At 48.5% G+C, this 24,647-nt stretch overlaps 2 protein-coding genes across 2 annotated transcripts in view; both read left to right on the forward strand.

Moving 5' to 3' along the window:
* The first annotated feature begins 1,092 nt into the window (after window positions 1-1,092).
* Window positions 1,093-24,647, forward strand: part of LOC140189944 (uncharacterized) — a 53,700-nt gene continuing 30,145 nt past the window's right edge. Inside the window, exons 1-3 of the mRNA XM_072246316.1 lie at window positions 1,093-1,211; window positions 3,738-3,798; window positions 4,225-4,275. Coding sequence (XP_072102417.1) covers window positions 1,176-1,211; window positions 3,738-3,798; window positions 4,225-4,275 — 148 coding nt within the window. The 5' untranslated portion in view covers window positions 1,093-1,175. The remainder of the gene's footprint in view (window positions 1,212-3,737; window positions 3,799-4,224; window positions 4,276-24,647) is intronic.
* Window positions 8,898-24,642, forward strand: rpl18 (ribosomal protein L18). The gene is made up of 7 exons (XM_072246339.1): window positions 8,898-8,999; window positions 9,183-9,269; window positions 14,223-14,330; window positions 16,158-16,256; window positions 22,714-22,837; window positions 23,076-23,145; window positions 24,522-24,642. The coding sequence occupies exons 1-7, from the start codon at window positions 8,997-8,999 to the stop codon at window positions 24,595-24,597; spliced, it is 567 nt and encodes a 188-aa protein (XP_072102440.1). The 5' UTR covers window positions 8,898-8,996; the 3' UTR covers window positions 24,598-24,642.

Raw genomic sequence — 24,647 nt, forward strand, 5'->3', positions numbered from 1 at the left:
CACTGTACTGTGGGGGGGATGAGCACTGGGGTACACTGTACCGGTGGGGGGTGGGCACTGGGGTATGCTGTACCATGGGGGGATGGGCTCTGGGGGTGCACTGTACCAGTGGGGGATGGGCACTGGGGTACACTGTGCCATGGGGGGATGGGCTCTGGGGGTACACTGTACTGTTGGGGGTGGTCAATGGGGTACACTGTACCGGTGGGGGATGGCACTGGGGGTACACTGTACCATTGGGGAATGGGCTCTGGGGTACACTGTACTGTGGGGGTGATGGAGCTAAGATGGAGCTGACTAGATTTACAACCCTCTGCAGCTTCTTTTGGTCCTGTGCAGCAGCCCCTCCATACCAGACAGTGATGCAGCCTGTCAGAATGCTCTCCACGGTACATCCATAGAGGTTTTTGAGTGTATTTGTTGACATACCAAATCTCTTCAAACTCCTAATGAAGTATAGCCACTGTCTTGCCTTCTTTATAACTACATCGATATGTAGGGATCAGGTTCGATCCTCAGAGATCTTGACACCCAGGAACTTGAAACTGCTCACTCTCTCCACTTCTGATCCCTCTATGAGGATTGGTATGTTTTCCTTCGTCTTACCCTGCCTGAACCCCACAATCAGCTCTTTCATCTCACTGACGTTGAGCGCCAGGTTGTTGCTGCGGCACCTCTCCACTAGTTGGCATATCTCACTCCTGTACGCCCTCTCGTCGCCACCTGAGATTCTACCAACAATGGTTGTATAGTCAGCAAATTTATAGATGGTATTTGAGCTATGCCGAGCCACACAGTCATGTGTATAAAGCGAGTAGAGCAGTGGGCTAAGCACACACCCCTGACGTGTGCCAGTGTTGATTGTCAGCAAGGAGGGTCTGTTATCACCAATCCACACAGACTGTGGTCTTCCGGTTAGGAAGTTGAGGATCCAGTTGCAGAGGGAGGTACAGAGGCCCAGGTTCTGCAACTTCTGAATCAGGATTGTGGGAATGATGGTATTAAATGCTGAGCTATAATCGACGAACAGCATCCTGATGTAGGTGTTTGTGTTGTCCAGGTGGTCTAAAGCTGTGTGGAGAGCCATGGAGATTGCGTCTGCCATTGACCTATCGTGGTGAGAGGCAAACTGCAATGGGTCCAGCTCCTTGCTGAGGCAGGAGTTCATTCTAGTCATGATCAACCTCTCAAGGCATTTCATCACTGTAGATGTGAGTGCTACTGGGTGATAGTCATTAAGGCAGCCCACATTATTTACACTCACTTACAGGCAGCACACTGTACCATTCGGGGATGGGCACTGCTGTGCACTGTGTCGTTGGGAGACGGGCACAGTGATACCATGTAACGTAGGTGAAATGGGTGCTCAGGTACCCTGTACTTTTGGTGGGATGGGCACAGGGGTTCACTGTACGATTGGGCAATGGACCATCATCTGTGCCATTGGGAGACGGGCACTGGAGAAGCTTGTACCATAGGGACACAGTTATAGGTTATCCTGTCCCGTAGGGATATGTTTACGGGATATCCTGTCCCGTAGGGATATGTTTACAGGATATCCTGTCCCATAGAGATACAGTTACGGATTATCCTGTCCTGCAGGGGGACGGTTACGGGGCTATCCTGTATTGTAGGGATATGCTTATGTGTTATTCTGTCCCATAGGGATACATTTACGGGTTATCCTGTCCCATAGGGATATGTTTATGGGATACTCTGTCCCATAGGGATACATTTATGGGTTATCCTGTCCCATAGGAATATGTTTACGGGGTTATCCTGTCCCGTCAGGGATATGTTTACGGGGTTATCCTGTCCCGTCAGGGGACAGCTACGGGAGTATCCTTACCTTCTGTCTATTTCAGAGTCTTCACAAGCTTCACACTTCATGCCCCCTCTCTCTTTCAATCACTCCCTCTCTCCCCCCCTTTCCTTTCCCCTCTCCTATTCCCTCCACTACCCTGCATTCCTCTGCCTTCTCCTCCCATCCATTCCCCTCCCCCAGTCCATCCCCTCTCCCTCTCCTCCCTGACTCCCCCCTCCCCTCCTCTCATCCCACCTCTCCCCCCTCCTCCCTCCCTCTCACACCCCTCCTGCCATCACTCACCCACATCACAAACAACACTCGCCAGTCTGGCCCGGGTCACAATGCCTCCTTTCAGTGAGGGCCTTGATGAGGGGCAGGGGAACAGCAGACATTGCCTGGACCCTGACGGGTCGTGTGTGTGGGTCAGTCCACACCTCACTTGAGTCTACGAAGAGAAGAGATACAGAGAGAGAGGGAATGGAAGAGAGAGTCCGCTGTGGGCAAAGAGAGAGCATTGAGACCAGTGAGAAAAAGTGAGGGACAGAGAGACGGGAGGCGGAGAGAGAGAACATCAAGACTGAGAGATCGACAGAAAGAGGGAGAGAGTCTGAAGCCCACGACTGAGAGAGGGAGCAACGGCAGGAAGAGTGAGAGGCCGTTGAGACAGTGAGTGAGAGAGCAGGAGTGAAGAAGGAGAGAGAGAGCACCTCAAGAGTGTGACAGAGGAGGAGGAGGGAGGAGGAGAAGCCTCCACAGGGCTCTAACTCCCTCCTCCCAATGGCTACATTGCTGTTGTGGAGAAAGGTAGCGCTGGGCGAGGCAGGGAACCCCTGTTCGAGGGAGTCAGGGGAAGGAGAATGTTGCGAGTACCTTGGGCAGATCCTCCTGGGTTCCTTTGGCACTGTTATCCTCGTGATCATCATCACCAACACCATTCTCATGGTGAGAGTCTTCAATAGCCAACACCCCCCTCAGATTACCAAATCCCATACCTTTTCCCACCTCCAGTCTCCCCTCTACCCACCCCAGTCTCCCCTCTCCCCCACCCCCAGTCTCCCCTCTCTCCACCCCAGTCTCCCCTCTCCCCACCCCCAGTCTCCCCTCTCCCCACCCCAGTCTCCCCTCTCCCCACCCCCAGTCTCCCCTCTACCCACCCCAGTCTCCCCTCTCTCCACCCCCAGTCTCCCCTCTCTCCACCCCAGTCTCCCCTCTCCCCCACCCCCAGTCTCCCCTCTACCCACCCCAGTCTCCCCTCTCCCCACCCCCAGTCTCCCCTCTACCCACCCCAGTCTCCCCTCTCTCCACCCCAGTCTCCCCTCTCCCCACCCCCAGTCTCCCCTCTACCCACCCCAGTCTCCCCTCTCCCCACCCCCAGTCTCCCCTCTCCCCATCCCCAGTCTCCCCTCTACCCCACCCCAGTCTCCCCTCTCCCCCACCACAGTCTCCCCTCTCCCCACCCCCAGTCTCCCCTCTACCCACCACCCCAGTCTCCCCTCTCCCCACCCCCAGTCTCCCCTCTCCCCCACCCCAGCCTCCCCTCTCCCCAGCCCCAGTCTCCCCTCTCCCCACCCACAGTCTCCCCTCTCCCCACCCACAGTCTCCCCTCTACCCACCCCAGTCTCCCCTCTCCCCACCCCCAGTCTCCCCTCTCCCCCACCACAGTCTCCCCTCTCCCCACCCCCAGTCTCCCCTCTACCCCTCCAACCACACCGGTCTACCCCCAACCCCCAGTCTCCCCTCCCCACTTCCACCCACTCCCACATTCTCCCCTCCCCTTTCCCCCCACACCCTCAGTCTCCCCTCCATCCTCCAGTCTCACCTCTACCCCTCTACCCACTCCAGTGTCCCCTCTGTGGGGGGGAGAGAGGGGAGAGGGATTGTTCAGCCAGGGTTCCGCTCTAATTGTGACCTGTGACCCCTCTTTCTGCAGGTTTATTCCAAGTTCCAGATGACAGCCATTGGTTTCAGACGCAAGATGGTTCAGAGAAAACGTGAGTGTTGATTTGGAAACAACGTCACGGTGAAGGGGTGAAATCTGCACCAGGGGTCCATCACCATTTCCCTCCGTCCTGGGGGTGGAGAGAGAGAAATACAGGGGAGGGAGAATGGGTAGAGAGAGAGGGGAGGGAGAAAGAATGGGGGAGAGGGAGAGAGGGGAATAGAGGGAGTGAAAGATAGAGAGAAGTGGGGGGAGAAGGAGAACGGATATCTATCCATAGACACACACAACACAGAGAGAGAGGAGATGAGGGGTGGAAATGAGAGGGAATGACAGAGGTTTGTAGGAGGGAGTGAGTGAGTTGGAGGTCTTACAATCAAGCGAGGGGTCTGTGTGAGTTTGTGAGGCACTCTCCCTCCCTTGGCAAGGGGTCGGTGAGGAAGTCATTCACTGACAGAGGGTCTGTGTTCCTCCGCAGGTAGGGGATCCCCAGAGCTGGAGTTCTCACTCCTTATGGGAGCCGCAGCAGGTAAGTCCTGGGGGTGGGGGGGGGGGGGGTAAATTCACCAGATGACATCAGTCCTCCTGGAGAGTCCTCATCCCTCCCCTTGAGGTTCCACTCCCTCAAGGTCTCAAATCAAGAGATCCCTCTCTGAGAATCCTCAACAGATACCACAGGTACATCACACAAAATGCTGGAGGAACTCAGCAGGCCAGGCATGTCTATGGAAAAGAGTACGGTCGACGTTTCAGCAGCACAGATGTTCAGTCCTGTTGAAGGGTCTTGGCCCAAAACGTCAACTGTACGCTTTTCCACAGATGCTGCCTGGCCTGCTGAGTTCCTCCAGCATTTTGTGTGTGTTGCTGTGGATTTCCAGCACCTGCAGATTTTCTCCTGTTTGGGGACAAGAGATATATCCCTCTGTTAGAGAACCCTCTTCCACAGTGGAGCAGTGTGGGGGTGGGGGGAGGACAGGAAGGTTGAATAGTGGAGAATTTTTTGGGAGCAGTACAAAGTATATATATGTCACTGTATAAAACCCTGAGATTTGTTTTCCTGCGGACATACTCAACAAATCTACAGAATAGTAACTATAACACAGTCAATGAAGGATCAACCAGAGTGTAGAAGACAACAAATGCAAATAAAAAATAATTAGCAATAAATAATGGAATAATGAGATAAAGAGTTCCTAAAGTGAGATCGTTGGTTGTAGAAACATTTCAATGATGAGGCAAGTGAGTGTAACTATCCCCGTTTGTTCAGGCGTCTGATGGTTGAGGGGTGGTAACTGGTGGTGCGAGTCCTGAGGCTCCTGTACCGTTCTACCTGATGGCAGCAGTGAGAAGAGAGCCTGGCCTGGGCGGTGGGGATCTCTGACGATGGATGCTGCTTTCCTACGGCAATGTTCCCTGTAGATGTGGCTCAATGGTTGGGAGGGCTTTACCCCCGATGTACTACCTTTTGTAGGATTTTCCGCTCAAAGACATTGCTGTCCCCATATCAGGCCAGTCAGCACACTTTCCACCACACATTGATAGAGTTTGCCAAGGTTTTTGATTAAATGTCAAATCTCTGCAGACTGCTGAGGTGCTGGTCGTGCTTTCTTCAAAATTATACTTACATGCTGGGTCCAGGACAGGTCCTCTGAGATGGTGACGCCCAGGAATTTAAAGTTAGTACAGGCAGTGTACTTAACCTCACAGTGAGTAGATCAGGGGGCTAAGCACACATCCCTGTGGTGCTCCTGTGCTGATGGAGATTGTGGAGCTGTTTTTGTCAATCCAAACTAACTGGGGTCTACAAGTGAGGAAATCCAGGATCCAATTGCTCAAGGGAGTAGTGAGGACCAGGTCTTAGAGTTTACTGATTACCTTTGAGGGGACGATGGTGTTAAATGCCGAGCTGGAATCGATAAGGAGCATCCTGATGTTTGCACCTTTGCTGTCCTGATGTTGCCGGGTTGTGTGAAGGGCCAATGAGATAGCATCTGCTGTGGACCTGTTGCTTCGGGAGGTGAATTGGTGCAGATCCAAGTCACATTCAGACAGGAGCTGATTATGTTTCATCACCAACCTCTCAAAACATTTCCTCACTGAGGATGCAAGTGTCACAGGGTGATAGTCACTCAGGCAGGTTGCCAAGTTCTTCCTGGGCACCGGCATGGATGAAGCCTGCTTCAAGCAGATGGGTACCTCACACCACTGGGGCGAGAGGCTGAAGATACCCGTGAACACACCAACCAGTTGGTCAGCACAGGACCTCAGTACGGGGCCAGGTACTCTGTCCAGACTGGATGCCTTCTTTGGATTCACTCTCTTGCTGGTACTCCGCATATTATCTTTGGATTCTGAGACCAAAGGATCATCGGGAGACAAGGGGGGGTGTGTGCTGGTTCCTCCCTGTTCTAGTGATCAAAGTGAGCATCAAAGGCATTGGACTCATCTGGAAGTGAAGCTCTGCTGTCCCCTATGTCGCAAGATTTATCTTTGTAGGAGGTTATGGCATTCAAATCCTGACACAGCCGTCGAGCATCCCTCGTTGATTCCAGTCTCGTCCGGAATCTCCACTTTTCCCGTGAGTTGGCTCTCCAGAGATCACACCTGCACCTCTTGTAGCATTCTTGATCATGCATTTTTTTTGTATCTGCACAATTTATTTTCTATATTGATAGTTTCTCAGTTTTTCTGTGTCGTTTTTCATCGGTACTGTTGTATTTCATTCTTCTACTGTGAATGCCCACAAGAAAATAAATCTCCGGGTTGTATATGTTGCACTTTGATAATAAGTTCACTTTGAACTTTCCAATTTATTTTGCACTGCCCTTTCTCTGTGACTGTCACACTTTATTCTGCTTTCTGGTGTTGTTCTACCTTGATGTGTTATGACCTGATCTGTGAGCAAGACAAGATCTCACCAGATCTCAGCGCGTGACAGTGTTCACTAGGTGCTGCCCTCTGGTGTTCACCTCATTGGAAGAACACGTTGGACCACGCACCATCCATCCACATGCCGTGCTACTCCTGGACTTGGGAAACACACACAAAATGCTGGAGGAACTCAGCAGGCCAGGCAGCATCTGTGGAAAAAAAGCACAGTCGACGTTTCAGGCCGAGACCCTTCAGCAGGACTGGAGAAAAAACGCTGAGAAGTAGCTGGGGGCTGGGGAACCATGTCCTAAGGTTGGAGGAACAACACCTTAAATTCCATTTGGATAGCTTCCAACCTGATGGCATGAACATTGATTTCTCATATTTCCAGTAATGCCACCACACCCCACTTCACCATTTCCCATCCCCTTGTCCCTCTCATGTTAACCCCTTGCCCACCCATCGCCTCCCTCTGGTGCTCCCCCCCCCACCCTTTTTTCTTCCATGGTCTTCTGTCTCTTTCACCAATCAACTTCCTAATTCTTTGCTTCATCCCTCCCCAAGTTTCACTACTGCCTGCCGTTTCTCTCTCCTCTCCCCCCACATTTCAAATCTACTGTTCATTCTTTTCTTTCCTGTCCTCGCCGAAGGGTTTCGGCCTGAACGTCGACTGCACCTCTTCCTACAGATGCTGCCTGGCCTGCTGCGTTCACCAGCATTTTGTGAGTGTTGCTTGAATTTCCAGCATCTGCAGAATTCCTGTTGTTTTTTGTGAGTGTTGCCTGGATTTCCAGCATCGGCAGATTCTCTCTTTCTGGGACTTGGTTATATATATTTTTTGTAGCCATGGTTTCTGCTGTCATAACTAAATGTGCCATGCACCGTCGTCATGTGTTTCTCACCTTGGCCCCTGAGGATTGCTGTATCGTTTCACTCTTTGGTTGAATAATAATTAGACGTGAATTTAACTTTGAGCGTAATAAGTAGCCAATTCCAATACTGTTATTGTTTTAAATCTTCAGCGATTCTGCAGATGCTGGAAATCCAGAGCAACATCTAAAAGATGGTGGAGGGCAGATAGCATCTATGAAAATGAATAAGTAGTTGATGCATTGGGCTGGAACACTTCGACAGGACTGGAAAGAAAGGGGGAAGATGCCAGAATAAAAAGCACTCATTTCAAGAGGTCCAGAATACAAGAGCAGGGATGTGATGTTGAGGCTTTATAAGGCATTGGTGAGGCCTCACATTAAGTATTGTGAACAGTTTTGGGCAAGGATGTTTCCAGGAATGAAAGGGTTATCATACAAGGAACATTTGATGTCTCTGGGTCTGTACTCACTGGAAATCAGAAGGAACCTTTGAAACCTTTGAATGTTGAAAGGCCCAAGACATAGAAGATGTGGAAAGGATATTTCTCATGGTGGGGTAGTCTAGGACAAGAGGACACAGCCTCAGGATAGAGGGGCACCCTTTCAAACAGAGATGCAGAGAAATGTCTTTAGCCAAAAGGTGTTGAATTTGTGGAATTTGTTGACACAGGCAGCTGTGAAGATTAAGTCATTGTGTGTATTTAAGGCAGAGACTGATAGGTTCTTGGTTGGACATGGCATCAAAGGTTACAGGCTGGGGAATGGGGCTGAGGAGGGGAAAAAGGGATCAGCCACAATTGAATGGCAGAGCAGACTCGATGGGCCAAATGGCCTAATTCTACTCCTATGTCTGATGGTCTAAAAAGGTGTGTGTGTGTGTGTATATTATTTTTACCTTGATCTAAGTCAATGAATTAATCCGAATGAGCAGAACGCAAGACCTGTTTTTCAATGTACCTCTCTACATGTGAGAATGATCTTCCCACATTCTGGAGATGTACAGGTTAGGGCTAGTGCCCCAGAAGCTTGCCCCTGGAACATCTTCAGACTGTGTCGCTCACTTCACTGAATTTTTCCATCTTTCAATGCACATGTGTTAAATAAAGCTAATCTTTAATCTCCTTAAAGTCTTTTTTCAAGTTCAACATTTTATATTCTGTTTTTCACTTTTTATTTTAATTTGCCTGTTGGGTGTTTGATCTTTTCTTTGAAGTAGTTCCATGGCTTTTTTGTTTCGTGGCCTGTGAGAAGACGAATCTCAGGGTTGTATATTGCATACATACTTTGATAATAAATGCACATAGAAATTTAATTCCAATCCTGACTTTTACCTCTGCAATCTCATTGGAGCTACAGCCCGGGTTGCACAGCGTCCTCCCATTCGACAGGTGGCGCTGTGCACCAGGAGGTCAGCCTCGCGAGATTTTCTGCACCGGGAGGCCCTCCATGAGATTAAGCTAGCGCGCAGGCGCAGTTTTCTCTCTTCCCGCGACGACCGCCGGACAAGATGGTGGGTGAGGGGAAGAGGTTGGGCTTGCAATCCGCCGCCATCTGCTGCCAGTGTGGCCCAGGGACGGCGGATGGCGGCGGCGGCGGGCGCGGAGGGCGGGCGGGGAGTTGGATGACTGGGAATGGGGGTGCGGCGGCGTCTCGGTAACTGGATTAATGTGTCTTCTGTTTCCCCCCCCCCCAGGGTATCGACATCCGCCACAACAAGGACCGCAAGGTTCGCCGTAAGGAGCCCAAGAGCCAAGACATATACCTCCGCCTGCTGGTCAAGGTCAGTCCGCTGCCTGCTGGTCTCCGGGCTCCCGCTGCTGCAGCCGCCCAGCAGGGGCCTTTTCTGGGCCAGGGGTCCGCTGCAGGACTGGGTATTTGATGTCGAGCCGGGCAGTAAGGAGGAAGCAGGCTGGGTTGTGGGATGGGGTGAGGCTTTGTCAATCGTACCCATCCCTCGCTCCCTCTCCTCCCCAAGTGGGCCGGGGGGGGGGTGAGGTCTGAGTTACGGGAAGGCCGACGACTGGGATAGGAACGGTGCGGTTGAGTCGGGAGGAGGGAAGGTTAGACTGATGGTGGAGTAAGTTACGCCTCTGCTGGACTATCTGTAGGTGTGCGGTGGGACGGGAGCTACAACGGGTCGTCAGAACTGCCCAACGCATCACCGGCACCCACCGACCCACCATCAGTGACATAGATACAGAAAGGTGCTGGAAAAGGGCCGGTAACCCACCCTGCTCACGGACTGTTTGTCCCACTCCCTTCAGGGAGGAGGCTACCTAGCATCCACACCAGGACCTCCAGACTCCAAAACAGTTCCTTTCCCCAAGCAGTGAGGCTGATCAACACCTCCACCCAGGAACTCACCCCTCCACACCCCCAACCACCACTACTTTATCATTTCTTGTTGGTCACCTTATGTACAGGCACCCCTGTGCCTGGTCTCACCTTATGGGCGTACAATCAATCTGTGTGTATAAGTAGCTTATGTTTTTTTGTTCTGTATTTACCTTGTGCTGCATCAGATTTGGAGTAACAACAATGTTCTCCTTCACACTTGTGTACTGGAAATGACATTAAACAACTGCCAGGGGTGGGTGGTAGAGGCAAATAGGCACATAGATGATAGAAAGAATATTCTGGCCTGTCATGATGGGAGAGTGGCAGGGTAATGTAGCAGTTCGCACATTGTGGTAGTTCCCGGTGCTGTATGAAAGCAGTCGGATTATTCTCCTTCTCCCTGTGACTGTGTGGCTCCCACTTTTCCACCCCTCCTGCTTAGTGGGTTAGTTGGTCACGTGGGTGTAACTTGGCCAAAAGGACTACTGCTTCATTGGTGATGCTTCCTGCATCTTTGCTGAATTCACTGATTTCATCCACTTTGCCTCCAACTTCCACTCTGCCTTCAAATTCACCTGGTCCATTTCCGACACCTCCCTTTCTCCATCTCACTGCCTGTATCTCCTGAGACAGCTTATCCACCGATGTCTGTTATAAACCAACGGACTCGCGCAGCTACCTTGTCCCACCTTGCTACTTGTAAAAATGCCATCCCCATCACTCAATTCCTCTGTCTCCACCATATCTTTTCATTCCAGAACAAAGGAGATGTCCTCTTTTTTCAAAGAGAGGGGCTTCCCTTCCTCCACCATCAACGCTGCTCTCAACTGCGTCTCCTCCATTTCACACACGTCTGCTCTTACCCCATCCTTCCACCACCCTACCAGTAATAAGATTCCTCTTGTCCTCATCTACCACCCCATCAGCCTCCATGTCCAGCACATAATTCTCCGAAACTTACATCACCTCCAACTGGATCAAACATCTCCCCCCATTTTCTGTTTTCCACAGGGATCGCTCTGTACGCGACTTCCTTCACCTGTGAGTCTGTTGGGGGTCATGTACTATGTTCAGTGCTCCTGGTGTGTCCTGTATTTAGGTCCCTTACAGTCAGAAACAGGTGAATTGATCATGGGGAACAAGGACATGGCAGACCAATTGAATAACGACTTTGGTTCTGTCTTCCCGAAGGAGGACATAAATAATCTTCCGGAAATAGTAGGGGACCGAGGGTCTAGTGAGATGGAGGAACTGAGGGAAATACTTGTTAGTAGGGAAGTGGTGTTAGGGAAATTGAAGGGATTAAAGGCAGATAAATCCCCAGGGCCAGATGGTCTGCATCCCAGGGTGCTTAAGGAAGTAGCCCAAGAAATAGTGGATGCATTAGTGATAATTTTTCAAAACTGTTTAGATTCTGGATTAGTTCCTGAGGATTGGAGGGTGGCTAATGTAACCCCACTTTTTAAAAAAGGAGGGAGAGAGAAACCGGGGAATTATAGACCGGTTAGCCTAACGTTGGTGGTGGGGAAACTGCTGGAGTCAGTTATCAAAGATGTGATAATAGCACATTTGGAAAGTGGTGAAATCATCAGATAAAAGTCAGCATGGATTTGTGAAAGGAAAATCACGTCTGACAATCTTATAGAAATTTTTGAGGATGTAATTAGTAGAGTGGATAGGGGAGAACCAGTGGATGTGGTATATTTGGATTTTCAAAAGGCTTTTGACAGGGTTCCACACAAGAGATTAGTGTGCAAACTTAAAGCACATGGTATTGGGGGTATGGTATTGATGTGGATAGAGAATTGGTTGGCAGACAGGAAGCGAAGAGTGGGAATAAACGGGACCTTTTCAGAATGGCAGGCAGTGACTAGTGGGGTACCGCAAGGCTCAGTGCTGGGACCTCAGTTGTTTACAATTTATATTAATGACTTAGATGAGGGAATTAAATGCAGCATCTCCAAGTTTGCGGATGACACGAAGCTGGGCGGCAGTGTTAGCTGTGAGGAGGATGCTAAGAGGATGCAGGGTGACTTGGATAGGTTGGGTGAGTGGGCAAATTCATGGCAGATGCAATTTAATGTGGATAAATGTGAGGTTATCCACTTTGGTGGCAAGAACAGGAAAACAAATTATTATCTGAATGGTGGCCGATTAGGAAAAGGGGAGGTGCAACGAGACCTGGGTGTCATTATACACCAGTCATTGAAAGTGGGCATGCAGGTACAGCAGGCGGTGAAAAAGGCGAATGATATGCTGGCATTCATAGCAAGAAGGTTTGAGTACAGGAGCAGGGAGGTACTACTGCAGTTGTACAAGGCCTTGGTGAGACCACACCTAGAGTATTGTGTGCAGTTTTGGTCCCCTAATCTGAGGAAAGACATCCTTGCCATAGAGGGAGTACAAAGAAGGTTCAGCAGATTGATTCCTGGGATGGCAGGACTTTCATATGAAGAAAGACTAGATGAACTGGGCTTGTACTCGTTGGAATTTAGAAGATTGAGGGGGGATCTGATTGAAACGTATAAAATCTTAAAGGGATTGGACAGGCTAGATGCAGGAAGATTGTTCCCGATGTTGGGGAAGTCCAGAACGAGGGGTCACAGTTTGAGGATAAAGGGGAAGCCTTTTAGGGCTGAGATGAGGAAAAACTTCTTCACAGAGAGAGTGGTGAATCTGTGGAATTCTCTGCCACAGGAAACAGTTGAGGCCAGTTCATTGGCTATATTTAAGAGGGAGTTAGATATGGCCCTTGTGGCTACGGGGATCAGGGGGTATGGAGGGAAGGCTAGTACAGGGTTCTGAGTTGGATGATCAGCCATGATCATACTGAATGGCGGTGCAGGCTCAAAGGGCCGAATGGCCTACTCCTGCACCTATTTTCTATGTTTCTATGTGTATTGGTGAGACCCAACGTAGATTGGGAGACCACTTTGCCAAGCATCTATGCTTCGTCCGCCAGAACAAGCAGGATCTGCCAGTGACCACCCATTTTATTTCCACTTCCCGTTCCCATATGTCCGTCCATGGCCTCCTCTACTGTCGGGATAAGGCCAGACTCATATTCCATTTGGGTAGCCTCCAACCTGATGGCATGAACATTGATGTCTCCAACTTCCAGTAATGCCTCCCCCCCACCCCCTTCACCATTTCCCATCCCCTAGTAGCCCTTTCATTTTATCACTTTGCCTGCCCATCGCTTCCCTCTGGTATTCCCCCTTTTTTTCCTTCTTCCATGGCCCTCTGTCTCTTTCTCCAATCAACTTCCCAGCTCTGTGCTTCATCCCTCCCCCTTCAGGTTTCACCTATCATCCGGTGTTTCTCTCCCCTCCCCTACCTTTCAACTCATACTCAGCCTTTTGTTCTCCAGTCCTGCCGAAGGGTCTCGGCCCGAAACGTCAACTGTACTTTTTTCCATCAATGCTGCCTGGCTGTTCAGTTCCTTCATTTTGTGTGTGTTGCTTCGATTTCCAGCACCTGCAGATTTTTTTCTTTTAAGGGCTGTGTGGAAGGGAAGGGTTAGATTGATCTCAGAGTAGGTTAAATTGTCGGTACAGTATTGTGGTCTGAAAGGACTGTACTGTGAGATGACTTTCAATGTTTTGTGGGGTGACCTTAAAACCGGATTGGCTGAGGGCTCCGCGTCTACTTTCCCAGGTCATGAGGGACTGCGTGATCGGATTTTGTGTACGTAGAGGGTTGGGTTGTTGGCGGATCATCTGTATGAACGGGAATGTTGGTTCAAGACTCTTCTCCTGAAATGTGATGTAGCCTTCCCTGGGGTGTTGAGGGGTGTGCTTTGCACGGTGTTCTGTAGCTGGTGACGACACTACAGTACAGGCCCTTTAGCCCACAATGCTGTGACAACTTTTTTAACCTGCTCCCAAGATCAATCTAACCCTTCCCTCCAACACAACCTTCCATGTTTCTATCATCCATGTGCTGATCTAAAAGTTTCACAAATGTACCTGCCTCTATCAGTACTCCTGGTAGCAAATTCCATGCACCCACCACTCTGTGTGTATAGAAAAACAACACACTGACATTTCCCCCCTATACTTTCTCCAGTCACCTTAAATTTATCCCCCTTGTATTAGCATCTCCCCTGGGGAAAAGTCACTCGATCTAATCCTCTCATCATCTTGTACACTTCTGTCAAGTCACCTCTCACTCCTTCATTCCTAAGGGAAAGCCCTGGCTCACTCAACTTTTCCTGGTACAACATGCAAGTCCCAGTAAATATCCTCTGCCCTCTCCACGTCCTTCCTGTTAATGAGACAACTAGAACTAATCACGATACTCCAAGTACTCCACCCCTCCCTGCAGGACATTGCACAAACCCACCACTCTAATTTAAAAAAAAAGTGTGTGTTTTAAATTCTTTTTTCCACCTCAGCTCTACAGGTTCCTGGCTCGTCGCTCTAACTCCCCATTCAACAAGGTCGTCCTCAAGCGTCTGTTCATGAGCCGCACCAACAGGCCTCCACTCTCGCTGGCTCGCCTGGTAAGTCACAGGTTCTGGGGAGCAGTGCCCCGGGGGGAGGGGGGGGAAACGGGACGGGACACACCAGGAATGGAGTGCTAAGCCCCAGTACTGAGGGGATGCTACATTATCTGGGGAGGAAGGTCGTGCCTATAAACCCCTCTGAAAGGTTTCGCATTTTATTGGTTTACAATACTGAATCACAGTGGATTTAATTTGGCTTTTTTAACACTGATCAACGGAAAAGACTTCCATGTCAAAGTGAAAATGGATTTCTACAAATTGGTCTAAATTTATTACAATTATTAATCACAAAATAATTGTATAATTATTCCATTCAAGTCAGGATTTAGTAGATGCACCTTTGGCAGCAATTACAGCCTCAAGTCTCGATATATCGATGAGCCTTGTACTTCTGGACATTGCAATTTTTCCCCATTCTTCTTTACAAAACTGCTCAAACTCTGTCAGATTGCATGGGGATCATGAGTGAACAGCCCTTTTCAAGTCCTGCCACAAATTCTCAATTGGATTGAGGTCTGGACTCTGACTTGGCCACTCCAAGACATTAACATTGCTTTTAAGTCATTCCTGTGTAGCTTTGGCTTCAAGCTTGGGGGTCATTGTCTTGCTGGAAAGCAAATCTCCCAACTTGGGGTTCTGTTGCAGACTGCATCAGGGTTTCCCTGTATTTTGCTGCATTCATTTTGCCCTCTACCTTCACAAGCCTTCCAGGGCCTGCTACAGTGAAGCATCCCCACAGCGTGATGCAGACACCACCACGCTTCACGGTAGGGATGGTGTGTTTTTCATAATGTGCGGTGTTTGGCTTACACCGAACAGTGTTTAGTCTGATGGTCTAAAAAATCAGACCGTAAAGCCACCTTCCAGCTGACTTCAGAGTCTCCCACATGCCTTCTGGCAAACTGGCTGAGATTTTATGTGAGATTTTTCAACAGTGGCTTTCTCTTTGCCACTCTCCCATAAAGCTGTGACTGGTGAAGCACCTAGACAACAGCTGTTGTATGCACAGTCTCTCCCATCTCAGGCACTGATGCTTGTAACTCCTCCAGAGTTGTCATAAGTCTCTTGGTGGCCTCCCTCACTAGTCCCTTTGCACGATCACTCAGATTTTGAGGACAACCTGCTCTAGGTGGATTTACAGCTGTGCCATATTCTTAACATTTCTTGATGGTTGACTTGACTTGGATGTTTTCTTGTATCCATTTCCTGACTTGTGCTTTTCAGTAACCTTTTCACAGAGCTGCTTGGAGTGCTCTTTTGTCTTCATGGTGTAGTTTTTGCCAGGATACTGATTCACCAGCAGTTGGACCTTCCAGATACAGGTGTATTTCAATCAATTGAAACTCATGTGAAATCTCGGCCAGAGTTTGCCAGAAGGAATGTGGGAGACATCAGAGTCAGCTATGTTCTGATGAAACCAAAATTGAGCTTGTAGACTAAACACTGTTCGGTGTAAGCCATATACCGCAGATCATCAAAACCACACCATCCCTACCGTGAAGCATAATCGTGCACATGGTGATCTCCATTTACCTAATTGTGACTTCAAAAACCATTTGGCTGTTCCATTGATGATTTGGTGTGTTATATTAAAGGGGAGTAGTGAATACTTTTTTATTGATCAGTATCAAAAAAGCTAAATTAAATCCATTGTAATTCATTGTTACATAGAAACTTAAAAAACCATCAGCCCAATACAGGCCCTTCAGCCAACAATGCTGTGCTGAACATGGACCTGACACAGTGAAACTCCCTGTACAGCGGAATTCCACAGGTTTTACGGGAGGAAAGCAGTGATTCTAACTAGCCGTGTCTCATCTGCAGATCCGTAAGATGAAGCTGCCTGGACGGGAGAACAAGACTGCCGTGGTGGTAGGCACGGTGACAGACGATGTCCGAACCTGGGATATCCCGAAACTGAAGGTGAGGCGCATCCCCTCCGTCCAAGTCTGGGACTGTAGTTACTCTGAATGTGAGGGGGAGATGTCACTGAAACCTATCGAAATTTGAAAGGTCTACCCTGAGTCCTCCGCAGTGGTCCCAACATCAGCCCCTAGTCAGAAGCAGCCAATCAAGAAAGGCTCCCCTTATTGCCACTCTCTGCCTTCTGCCAATCAGCCAATGCTCTATCCACGCTAATATCTTTCCTGTAATACCATGGGCTCTTCTGCAGCTTCATGTGTGACATCTTTTCAAAGGCTGTCTGAAAATCATCAACTGGTTCTCTTTTCTCTGTCATACTTGTTATGATCTCAAAGAATTTCGGTAGATTTGTCATGTGAGACTTCCCCTTCTGGAAGTTGTGCTAGCTTGGCCTATTTTATCGTGTGCCCCAAAACTACATTCTCAACATCTTCCCAATATTGAAATATCTCTTCCTGCCACCCCCCCACCCCCAAGACGAGTGACACTTGCAATTTTCCAGTTGTCTGGAACCATTCTAGAATCATTACTGTCTCCATAATTTTTTCAGCCTCATTTTTCTGATCCCTCAGATGTAGTCCCATCTGGTGCAGGAGATTTATCTACCTTTAGGCCTTCCAGTTCCCAAGTACTTTCTCCTGAAACCTGCACTTGCCTCTGCCTGCCAGTGGCTTCCACAGTAAAGGTTGATGCAAAGTTCTTAATCAGTTTTTATGCCTTTTTCATGTTCCCTATTGAGGTGGTCCAATATCCACTCACCTCTCATACTTCACATCTGAAAATGTTTGGTATCCTCTATTGTTGGCTAGCTTACCTTCATATTTTATCTCCACTTCACCCCCCCCATTGCTTTTTTTAATTGCCTTTTTATTCCCACTGCCTTTTTGTCAGCCACTGTTGTATCATAGCATCTTCAGAATGCTACTGCTTTGGGATGCATCTATCCTGCACCTTCTGAATTACGGCCAGAAACTCCAGCCTTTGCTGCTGTGCCGTCTTTCCTACTCGTGTGCCTTCCCAGTCAGGTTTTGTCGGCTCCTCTCTCATGCCTCTGTAATTCACTTTACTCCACTGTAATACTGACACATCTGACTTCAGCTCCTTTTCAAATTGCAGAGTGAATTCTATCATGTAATGATCACGGCCTCCGAAGGGTTTCATTACCTTCAGCTCCCTAATCGTTTTCGGTTCATTACACAACACCTATACAGAATAGCTGATCCCCTAGTGGACTCAACCACAAGCTGCTCTTAAAAAAAATCTAGTAGGCATTCTACAAATTCTGTCTTGGGATTAAGCACCAACCTGATTTTCCCAGTTTACCTGTATATCAATGTGCTCCCATTTACCCTTTTGACATGCCTTTTCTATCTCCTGTTTTAACTTGTCGCCCACACCCTGGCTACTGTTTGGAGGTGCTAATATAACTCCCACCAGGGTACCAACGACATAGGTAGAAATAGGGAGGGGTTCCTGAAAAAACACACAGGGTTCGGAAGCTGAGAAGCAGGACCTCGACGGTAGGAATCTCAGACTGCCTGTGCCACACGACAGTGAGGATGGGAATAGAATGAGATGGCAGATAAATGCATGGCTGAAGAATTGGAGCAGGAGGCAGGGATTCAGATTTCTGGATCATTGGGACCTGTACAAAGGGGATAGGTTGCACTTGAATCTGAGGGGGACCAATATCCTTGTAGGCAGGTTTGCTTGAGCTGTTGGGAGTGGTTTAAACTAATATGGCAGGGGGATGGAAACCAGTATGATAGAGCTGAGATCAGCCAGCAGGTTTACAAGTAGACGATGGGTGTAACATGACTAAGGAAGGACAAGTATTGATTGGGTACAAGTGCAGACAGAGCAACGAGTTAACTTGTATCACAAAGGCAAAATTCAAAAGGGCAAAGAATGCAAGACTGAAGGTGCTGTATATAAATGCGTGTACTTTCGGAGTAAGGTGGGTGAATGTTGGTACGACTTTGTGGGCATCACAGTTGTGGCTGAAAGACGGCCATAGTTGGGAGCTTAACATCAAAGGATATGCTTTGTATTTAAAGGACAGGCAGGAAGGCGTAGGCAGTGGTGAGCACATCCAGGTGTAGGACAGATGAGTCCCACGGAAGAAGAATTTCTCAAATGGCGGGGGTAGGCAAGTGTGGTTGACAAATGAAGTTAGCGACTGCATAAAAGCCAAGGAAAAGGGCATTTAAGGTAGCAAAAGTGAGTGGAAACTTGGATGATTGGGAAGCATTTGAAATCCAACAAAAGGCTGTAAAAGGGGAAAAGATGAAATACAAAGCAGGATACTAAAAGTTTTTGCAGTTATATAAGAGTAAAGGGGAGGTGAGAGTTGATATTGGATGACTGGAAATTGATGCTTGTGAGGTAGTGATGGGGGACACAGAAATGGATGAACTTACTGACAAACGAGAAAATCTGCAGGTGCTGGAGGAACTCAGCATCAATGGGAAAATATACAGTGGACGTTTTGGGCCGAGAGCCTTCGGCAGGACTGGAGGAAAGAAGCTAAATTAGCTGAAATGGGCATTTGGCATCAGTCTTCACCATGGATGACACGGACTGTCTGCCAGAGGTCTGTGAGTCTCAGGGAGCAGGAGTGAGTGCCATTGCCATTAAAAAGGAAAAAAAGCTGGGCAAACTCAAAGGTCTTAAGGTGGATAAGTCACCAAGGCCAGATCCCAGAGTCCTGAGAGGGGTTGAAGGCAAAATAAGAGAAATTACAGGCCAGTTAGCCTAACCTCAGTGGTTGGAAGCTGTTGGGAGTCCATGAGGTTTGTGGGTACTTAGAAACTAATGATAAAATAAGTCAAAGTCAGCATGGTTTCTGTATAGGGAAATCTTGCCTGACAAATCTGTTAAGAGTTCTTTGAGGAAGTAACAAGCAGGGTGGAGAAAGGAGAGTCAGTGAATGTCACTTACTTGGATTTTCAAAAGGCATTTAATAAAGGGGGCCTTTTCTGGTTAGAAAGAGAACATAGAAAACCTACAGAACAATACAGGCCCTTCGGCCCACAAAGTTGTGCCGAACATGTCCCTACCTTAGAAATTACTAGGCTTACCTATCACCCTCTGTTTTACTAAGCTCCATGTACCTACCTAAATGTCCCTTAAAAGACCCTATCGTATCCGCCTCCACCACTGTTGCTGGCAGCCCATTCCATGCACTCACCACTCTGAGTAAAAAAAAAACAACTTACCCCTGACATCTCCTCTGTACCAACTCCCCAGCACCTTAAACCTGTGTCTTCTTGTGGCAACCATTTCAGCCCTGGGAAAAAGCCTCTGACTATCCACACAATCAATGCCTTTCATCATCTTATACACCTCTATCAAGTTACCTCTCATCTTCCATCGCTCCAAGGAGAAAAGGCTGAATTCACTCAACCTATTCTCATAAGGCATGCTGCCCAATCCAGGTACATCCTTGTAAATCTCCTCTGCACCCTTTCTGTGGCTTCCACATCCTTCTATAGTGAGACGACCAGAACTGAGCACAGTACTCCAAGTGGGGTCTGACCACTGGCTGACTGCCCGTGACAAGTGGTGTTCCTCGGGGGTCAGTATTGGGACTGCTACTTTTCACGTTGTTTATCATTGATTTTGGATAATGGAATTAATGGCTTAGTGGCAAAGTTTGCAGATGATAGTCTTCATCCTCTGTTTAAATCTGTGCCCTCTGATCTGTGACACCTCTGTCCCAGGATCGTGGCCTATTTGGGCATCAGTGAGGCCTATGATAAGGTTCAGTGTGGTAAGTTGCTGTGGAAAGTTAGATCACATGGGATCCAGGAAGAGCTGGCTAACTGGATGCACAGTTGTCTTGATGGTAGGAAGCAGAGAGTGATGGTGAGTGGCTGATAATTGGACTCAAGGCCCGGCCCAGTGGGGTTCCCCAGGGTTACAACCATTGCTCTTGTTATATATTGATATTTAATTATATTTGCTTTTGCAGAGTTTGTTGAATTCTACTTGGATCTTTCATTGATCCTGTTGCTATTCTATAGATTTGCTAAGTGTTCCTGTAGAAAAAAGAATCTCACGGTTATGTGGTTACATATATGTACTTTAATGAAGGCTATGGTGCAGGTAGTTGGAACTAGGCAGTAACAACAAAAACAGGCCGGCATTGACTAGGAGGGCCTGTTTCAGTGCTGCTGGGCTCTGTGACTGTGTGACTCCAATAGTATGAAGATAGGTGGAGGGGTAGGTCGTGTTCAGGGAGCAATGTGATTGCAGCAGGATTTAGACAAATTGGAAGAACGGACGAAACGAGTGTCAGATGGAATACAGTGTGGGGAAATGTCTGATAATGCATTTTGGTAAAAGGGACAATAGTGCAGACTATTATCTAAATGGGGGAGAAGGTTCGAACATCAGAGGTGCAGAGAGACTTGGAAGTCCTCATGTAAGAAGGTCGAGTCTGTGGTTAAGAATGTAAATGCAACATTATTTATTTCAAGGGAAATAGAATATGAAAGCAAGGAGGTAATGCTGAGTCTTTATGAAACACCAGTCAGGCCACACTTGTAGTATTGTCAACGGCTTTGGGCCCATATCTCAAAAAGGATGTGTTGTCATTGGAGAGAGCCCAGAGGAGGTTCACGAGGATGATTTTGGGCATGAAGAGGTTGATGTGAGGAGTGTTTGGCAGCTTTGGGCCTGAACTGTACTCTGGAATTTAGAAGATTGCAGGGGGATCTCATTAAAACCTACCGAATAGTCAGAAGGACTAGATAAGGTGGATGTGCAGAGGATGGTTCCTCTGGTGGAGGTATCCAGAACTAGAGGGCACAGTCTCAAAATTGAGAGGTGACCTTTTAGAACAGAGGTAAGGAGGAATTTGTTTTTAGCCAGAGTGGTGAATCTGTGGAATGCTCTGCCTCAGACTGCGGTGGAGGCCAAGTCCTTGCGTATATCTAAGGCAGAAGTTGATAGTTTCATGATTGGTCAGGGCATCAAAGGACATGGCAGGTGTATGGGGTTGAGTGGGATCTGGGACTGGGCATGATGAAATGGCTGAGTAGACTGGATGGCCTAATTCTGCTCTTGTGTCTGATGGTCTTTTTACCCTTGCAGTTTCTTAACTCTACCCACAATATGCTCCATCGACTACCGCCCTTTGTCTTCTGTGGGCAGGTTTCACTGGATCCCATACCTCCTAAGCTTCTGAAAGAGCCTCCCATTGAGAACCTTAGTAAAATCCATATACACCACAACCACTGCTTTACCTTCGTCAATGTGCTTTGTCACATCCTCAAAGAATTCAGTCAGACTCATGCCATGTTGACTATCCCAAATCAGACTGTTTGCTTGTAAATCCTGTCTCTAGAATACTCTTCCAACAAATTGCCCACTGCTGAAGTGATTCCCAGCATTATCCCTACTCCCGTTTTTGAACAAAGGAATGACATTTGCCATTCTCTGTGGCCAGTGAGGATGCAGAGATTGTCAAAAGCACAACAATCTCTTCCTCTGCTTCTCGGGATGTATCCTGAACACACTGCTGTGTGTACTTTCGTCAGACGTCATCAATTAGTGTGAAAAACAGTACCTCAAAGGAGGCAGCACCCATAGAGTAAAACGAGTTGTATTTGGCACATATAGATCAAAGTGCACAGTGAATTGTGCTGTTTGCTGGGGGTAGCCCGTGTGGCCACAGCTCACTAGCCCTCATACCCGGTACATTTTTGGATTGTGGGAGGAAACCCACGCAGTCACAGAGAATGTACAAACGTCTTGCAGAAAGACAGTAGTGGGAATTGAACCCCAGTCGCTGGCACTGAAGCAAGAACAGCTGTACTACACTGCCACCAATGTTAATGCACCCTCACCTGCCATCTTTTCATCGGGGAGAAGGTAGAAGACTCTCTTGTGTTTCAGGAACAGCTTCCTCTCCACCATCAAGTTTCTGAAAGGTCCATGAACACCACCACAGGGAGACATTGAGCAAAACTGGGTTGTTTTCTCTGGAGTGACTGAAGTGCCTGTTTCTGTGTTGTACTGCAATATTGTTTGGTAAATTCTAACCTGTATGCCTTTGTGGAATGTGGGAGGATACTCAGGGTCACGGGGAGAGCTTCCTTTAATAAATGAACTACCTGGAGATCGGAGTTGATAACATTACATGAGGCATAGATAAAACAGACAGACAGAACCTTCTCCCAGGGCATGTATTTATGGTGAGAGAGGGCAAGTTTGTTTTTTTTAACATAGTGGTAAGTATCTAGAATGTGATGCCCAAGGTGGTGGTGGAGGAGTTGCAGGCATGTGGATGTGCATGGAGGGAGACAGATGCCGTTTAGAAATTAGTTTAACTAAACATCCTGTTTAGCAGATGTTCTGTTCCTGTTCTGTAGTGTTCTGTGTTGGCAAGGGGTGTCTCGAGCTTGGAGAGTGGGACGGGTGCCAGCACTCACCAGTTCATTCTCTCTCCTAGGTCTGTGCCCTCCGTGTGACAGACGTGGCCAGGCACCGCATCCTGAAGGCAGGAGGGCAGATCATGACCTTCGACCAACTGGCACTGGCTGCTCCCAAGGGTCAGGGCACTGTACTGTTGTCAGGTGAGGCTTTCTCTGCACTGTCCTCTCAGACACTGAGTGAAGCTCCCATTACACACTCCTGGGGTTCGACAGAGAGAAGGTCCCTCCACACCGTCCCATCACACACTCCCGGAGTCAGACACAGTGAAGTTCCCCCCACGCCATTCTGTCACACAGCCTGGATATCGGACAGCAGGGCAGTGGTGAAAATGGAATCTATTTGGACATGTGTGACCATATATGTTCTGTTCTGTTGCAGGACCTCGGAAGGGACGGAAGGTATACAGACATTTCGGACCGGCTCCAGGAACTCCGCACAGTCACACCAAGTATGAATCTTTGTTATCCTTTCTTTCCATCCCTCCATTTCTCTGCTCTCCTGAAGTGGTAACTGAATGTAAGGCTATCTAAGTTGGCCGATGACACTAAATTGAATGGAAAAGCAAATTGTGCAGAGGATGTGGAGTCTACTAAGAGGGATACTAATAGGTTAAGTGGATGGGCCGGTGTCAGGCAGGCAGAGTGGAATGTGAAGTCATTCACTTGTCCAACAGCATCAATGGAAAAGAGTAGTGGTCACCATTTCAGGCCAAGGCTCTTAATCAGGACTAGGGAAAAGGAGTGGGGGGAGGAAGGTGGTAGGTAATGGGTGAAAGTGGGAAGGGGTGGGCTGAAGTAAAGGGCTGGAAAAGTGGGTAGTTGACCATGGAAGAAAGGGAAGGAGGATTGTCAGAAGAGATTGGTAGGTAAGGAGACAGAATGGGGAATGGTGGGGTGGGGGGCAGTTACCAGAAGTTCAAGAAATCGATATTTATCGTGTCAGGTTGGAGGCTAGCCAGACAGAATACAAGGCATTGCTCCTCCAAGTCGTAGCAGTAGAGGAGGCCATGGATGCATGCCAGAATGGGAAGCAGAATTGAAATAGGCGGTCATCAGGAAATCCCGCATTTTCCGTCCGACTGATTGTAGGTGCTCTGCGAAACGGTCTCCCAATCTACAGGCCACACTGGGAGCAGGGGACACAGTACATGACCAAAACAGATTCTCGGGTGCAGTGGCAACTCAGCTGGAAGGACTGTTTGGGCCCTGAGTGGTAGTGAGGGGGCAGGTGTAGCACCTGTTCTGCTTGCAAGGATAAGTGCCGGGAGGGAGATCAGTGGGGAGGCACGAATGGACAAGGGAGTCACACAGATCCCTGCGGAAAGCAGAATCTTCTCTTCCCCACTTTCTGTAGGTTTTCTCGTCTTGCTAGCAGCAAGTCACTGCTGTGCTTCACCAGCACCATGCTCAACCAGAGAGCAAAGTATTTCCAACTAACTGGAGAGGGGATCTTATCAACACAGTTATGAAGGGATGGATAAGATCAAGGCAAGGAACTTTTTTCCACTGTTAGCTGAGACTAGAAGCAGGTGACATTCGGGGCAGTAGGTTTAGGGAGGAAATGAGGAAACGAGTAGTGAATTCTCTGCCCAATGAAGCAGTAGAGACTACCTCATTAAATATATTTAAGACACAGTTAGACTTGCTTAGCTGGGGAATTCAGGGCTCTGAGGACAAGGAAGGTGGGTGGAACTGAGTCCACAGCCAGATCAGCTGTGACCTTATTCAATGGCAGAGCAGACTCGCCGATTCCTGCTCCTGGTTCTTGTCTCTGCCCTCCTGCCCCTCCCCAGACCTCTCTGACTGTTTGCTCTCTCCTCGCCAGGCCTTACATCAGATCCAAGGGCCGCAAGTTCGAAAGGGCAAGAGGGCGCAGAGCCAGCCGGGCATACAAGAACTAAGGTGTTACTCCCCTCCCCTTGTTAAAATAAAAGACTATTTCTGAACCCCA

The sequence above is a fragment of the Mobula birostris genome, chromosome 29, assembly GCF_030028105.1.
Source record: "Mobula birostris isolate sMobBir1 chromosome 29, sMobBir1.hap1, whole genome shotgun sequence".
In the NCBI taxonomy this organism is placed as follows: domain Eukaryota; kingdom Metazoa; phylum Chordata; class Chondrichthyes; order Myliobatiformes; family Myliobatidae; genus Mobula; species Mobula birostris.

What these genes read in the sequence shown, in the direction of transcription:
- rpl18 (XM_072246339.1), top strand. An exon ending in CACTCTCGCTGGCTCGCCTG is followed by an intron (nt 14,331 to 16,157) that starts GTAAGTCACAGG and finishes TCTCATCTGCAG; the next exon opens with ATCCGTAAGATGAAGCTGCC. An exon ending in GGGATATCCCGAAACTGAAG is followed by an intron (nt 16,257 to 22,713) that starts GTGAGGCGCATC and finishes TCTCTCTCCTAG; the next exon opens with GTCTGTGCCCTCCGTGTGAC.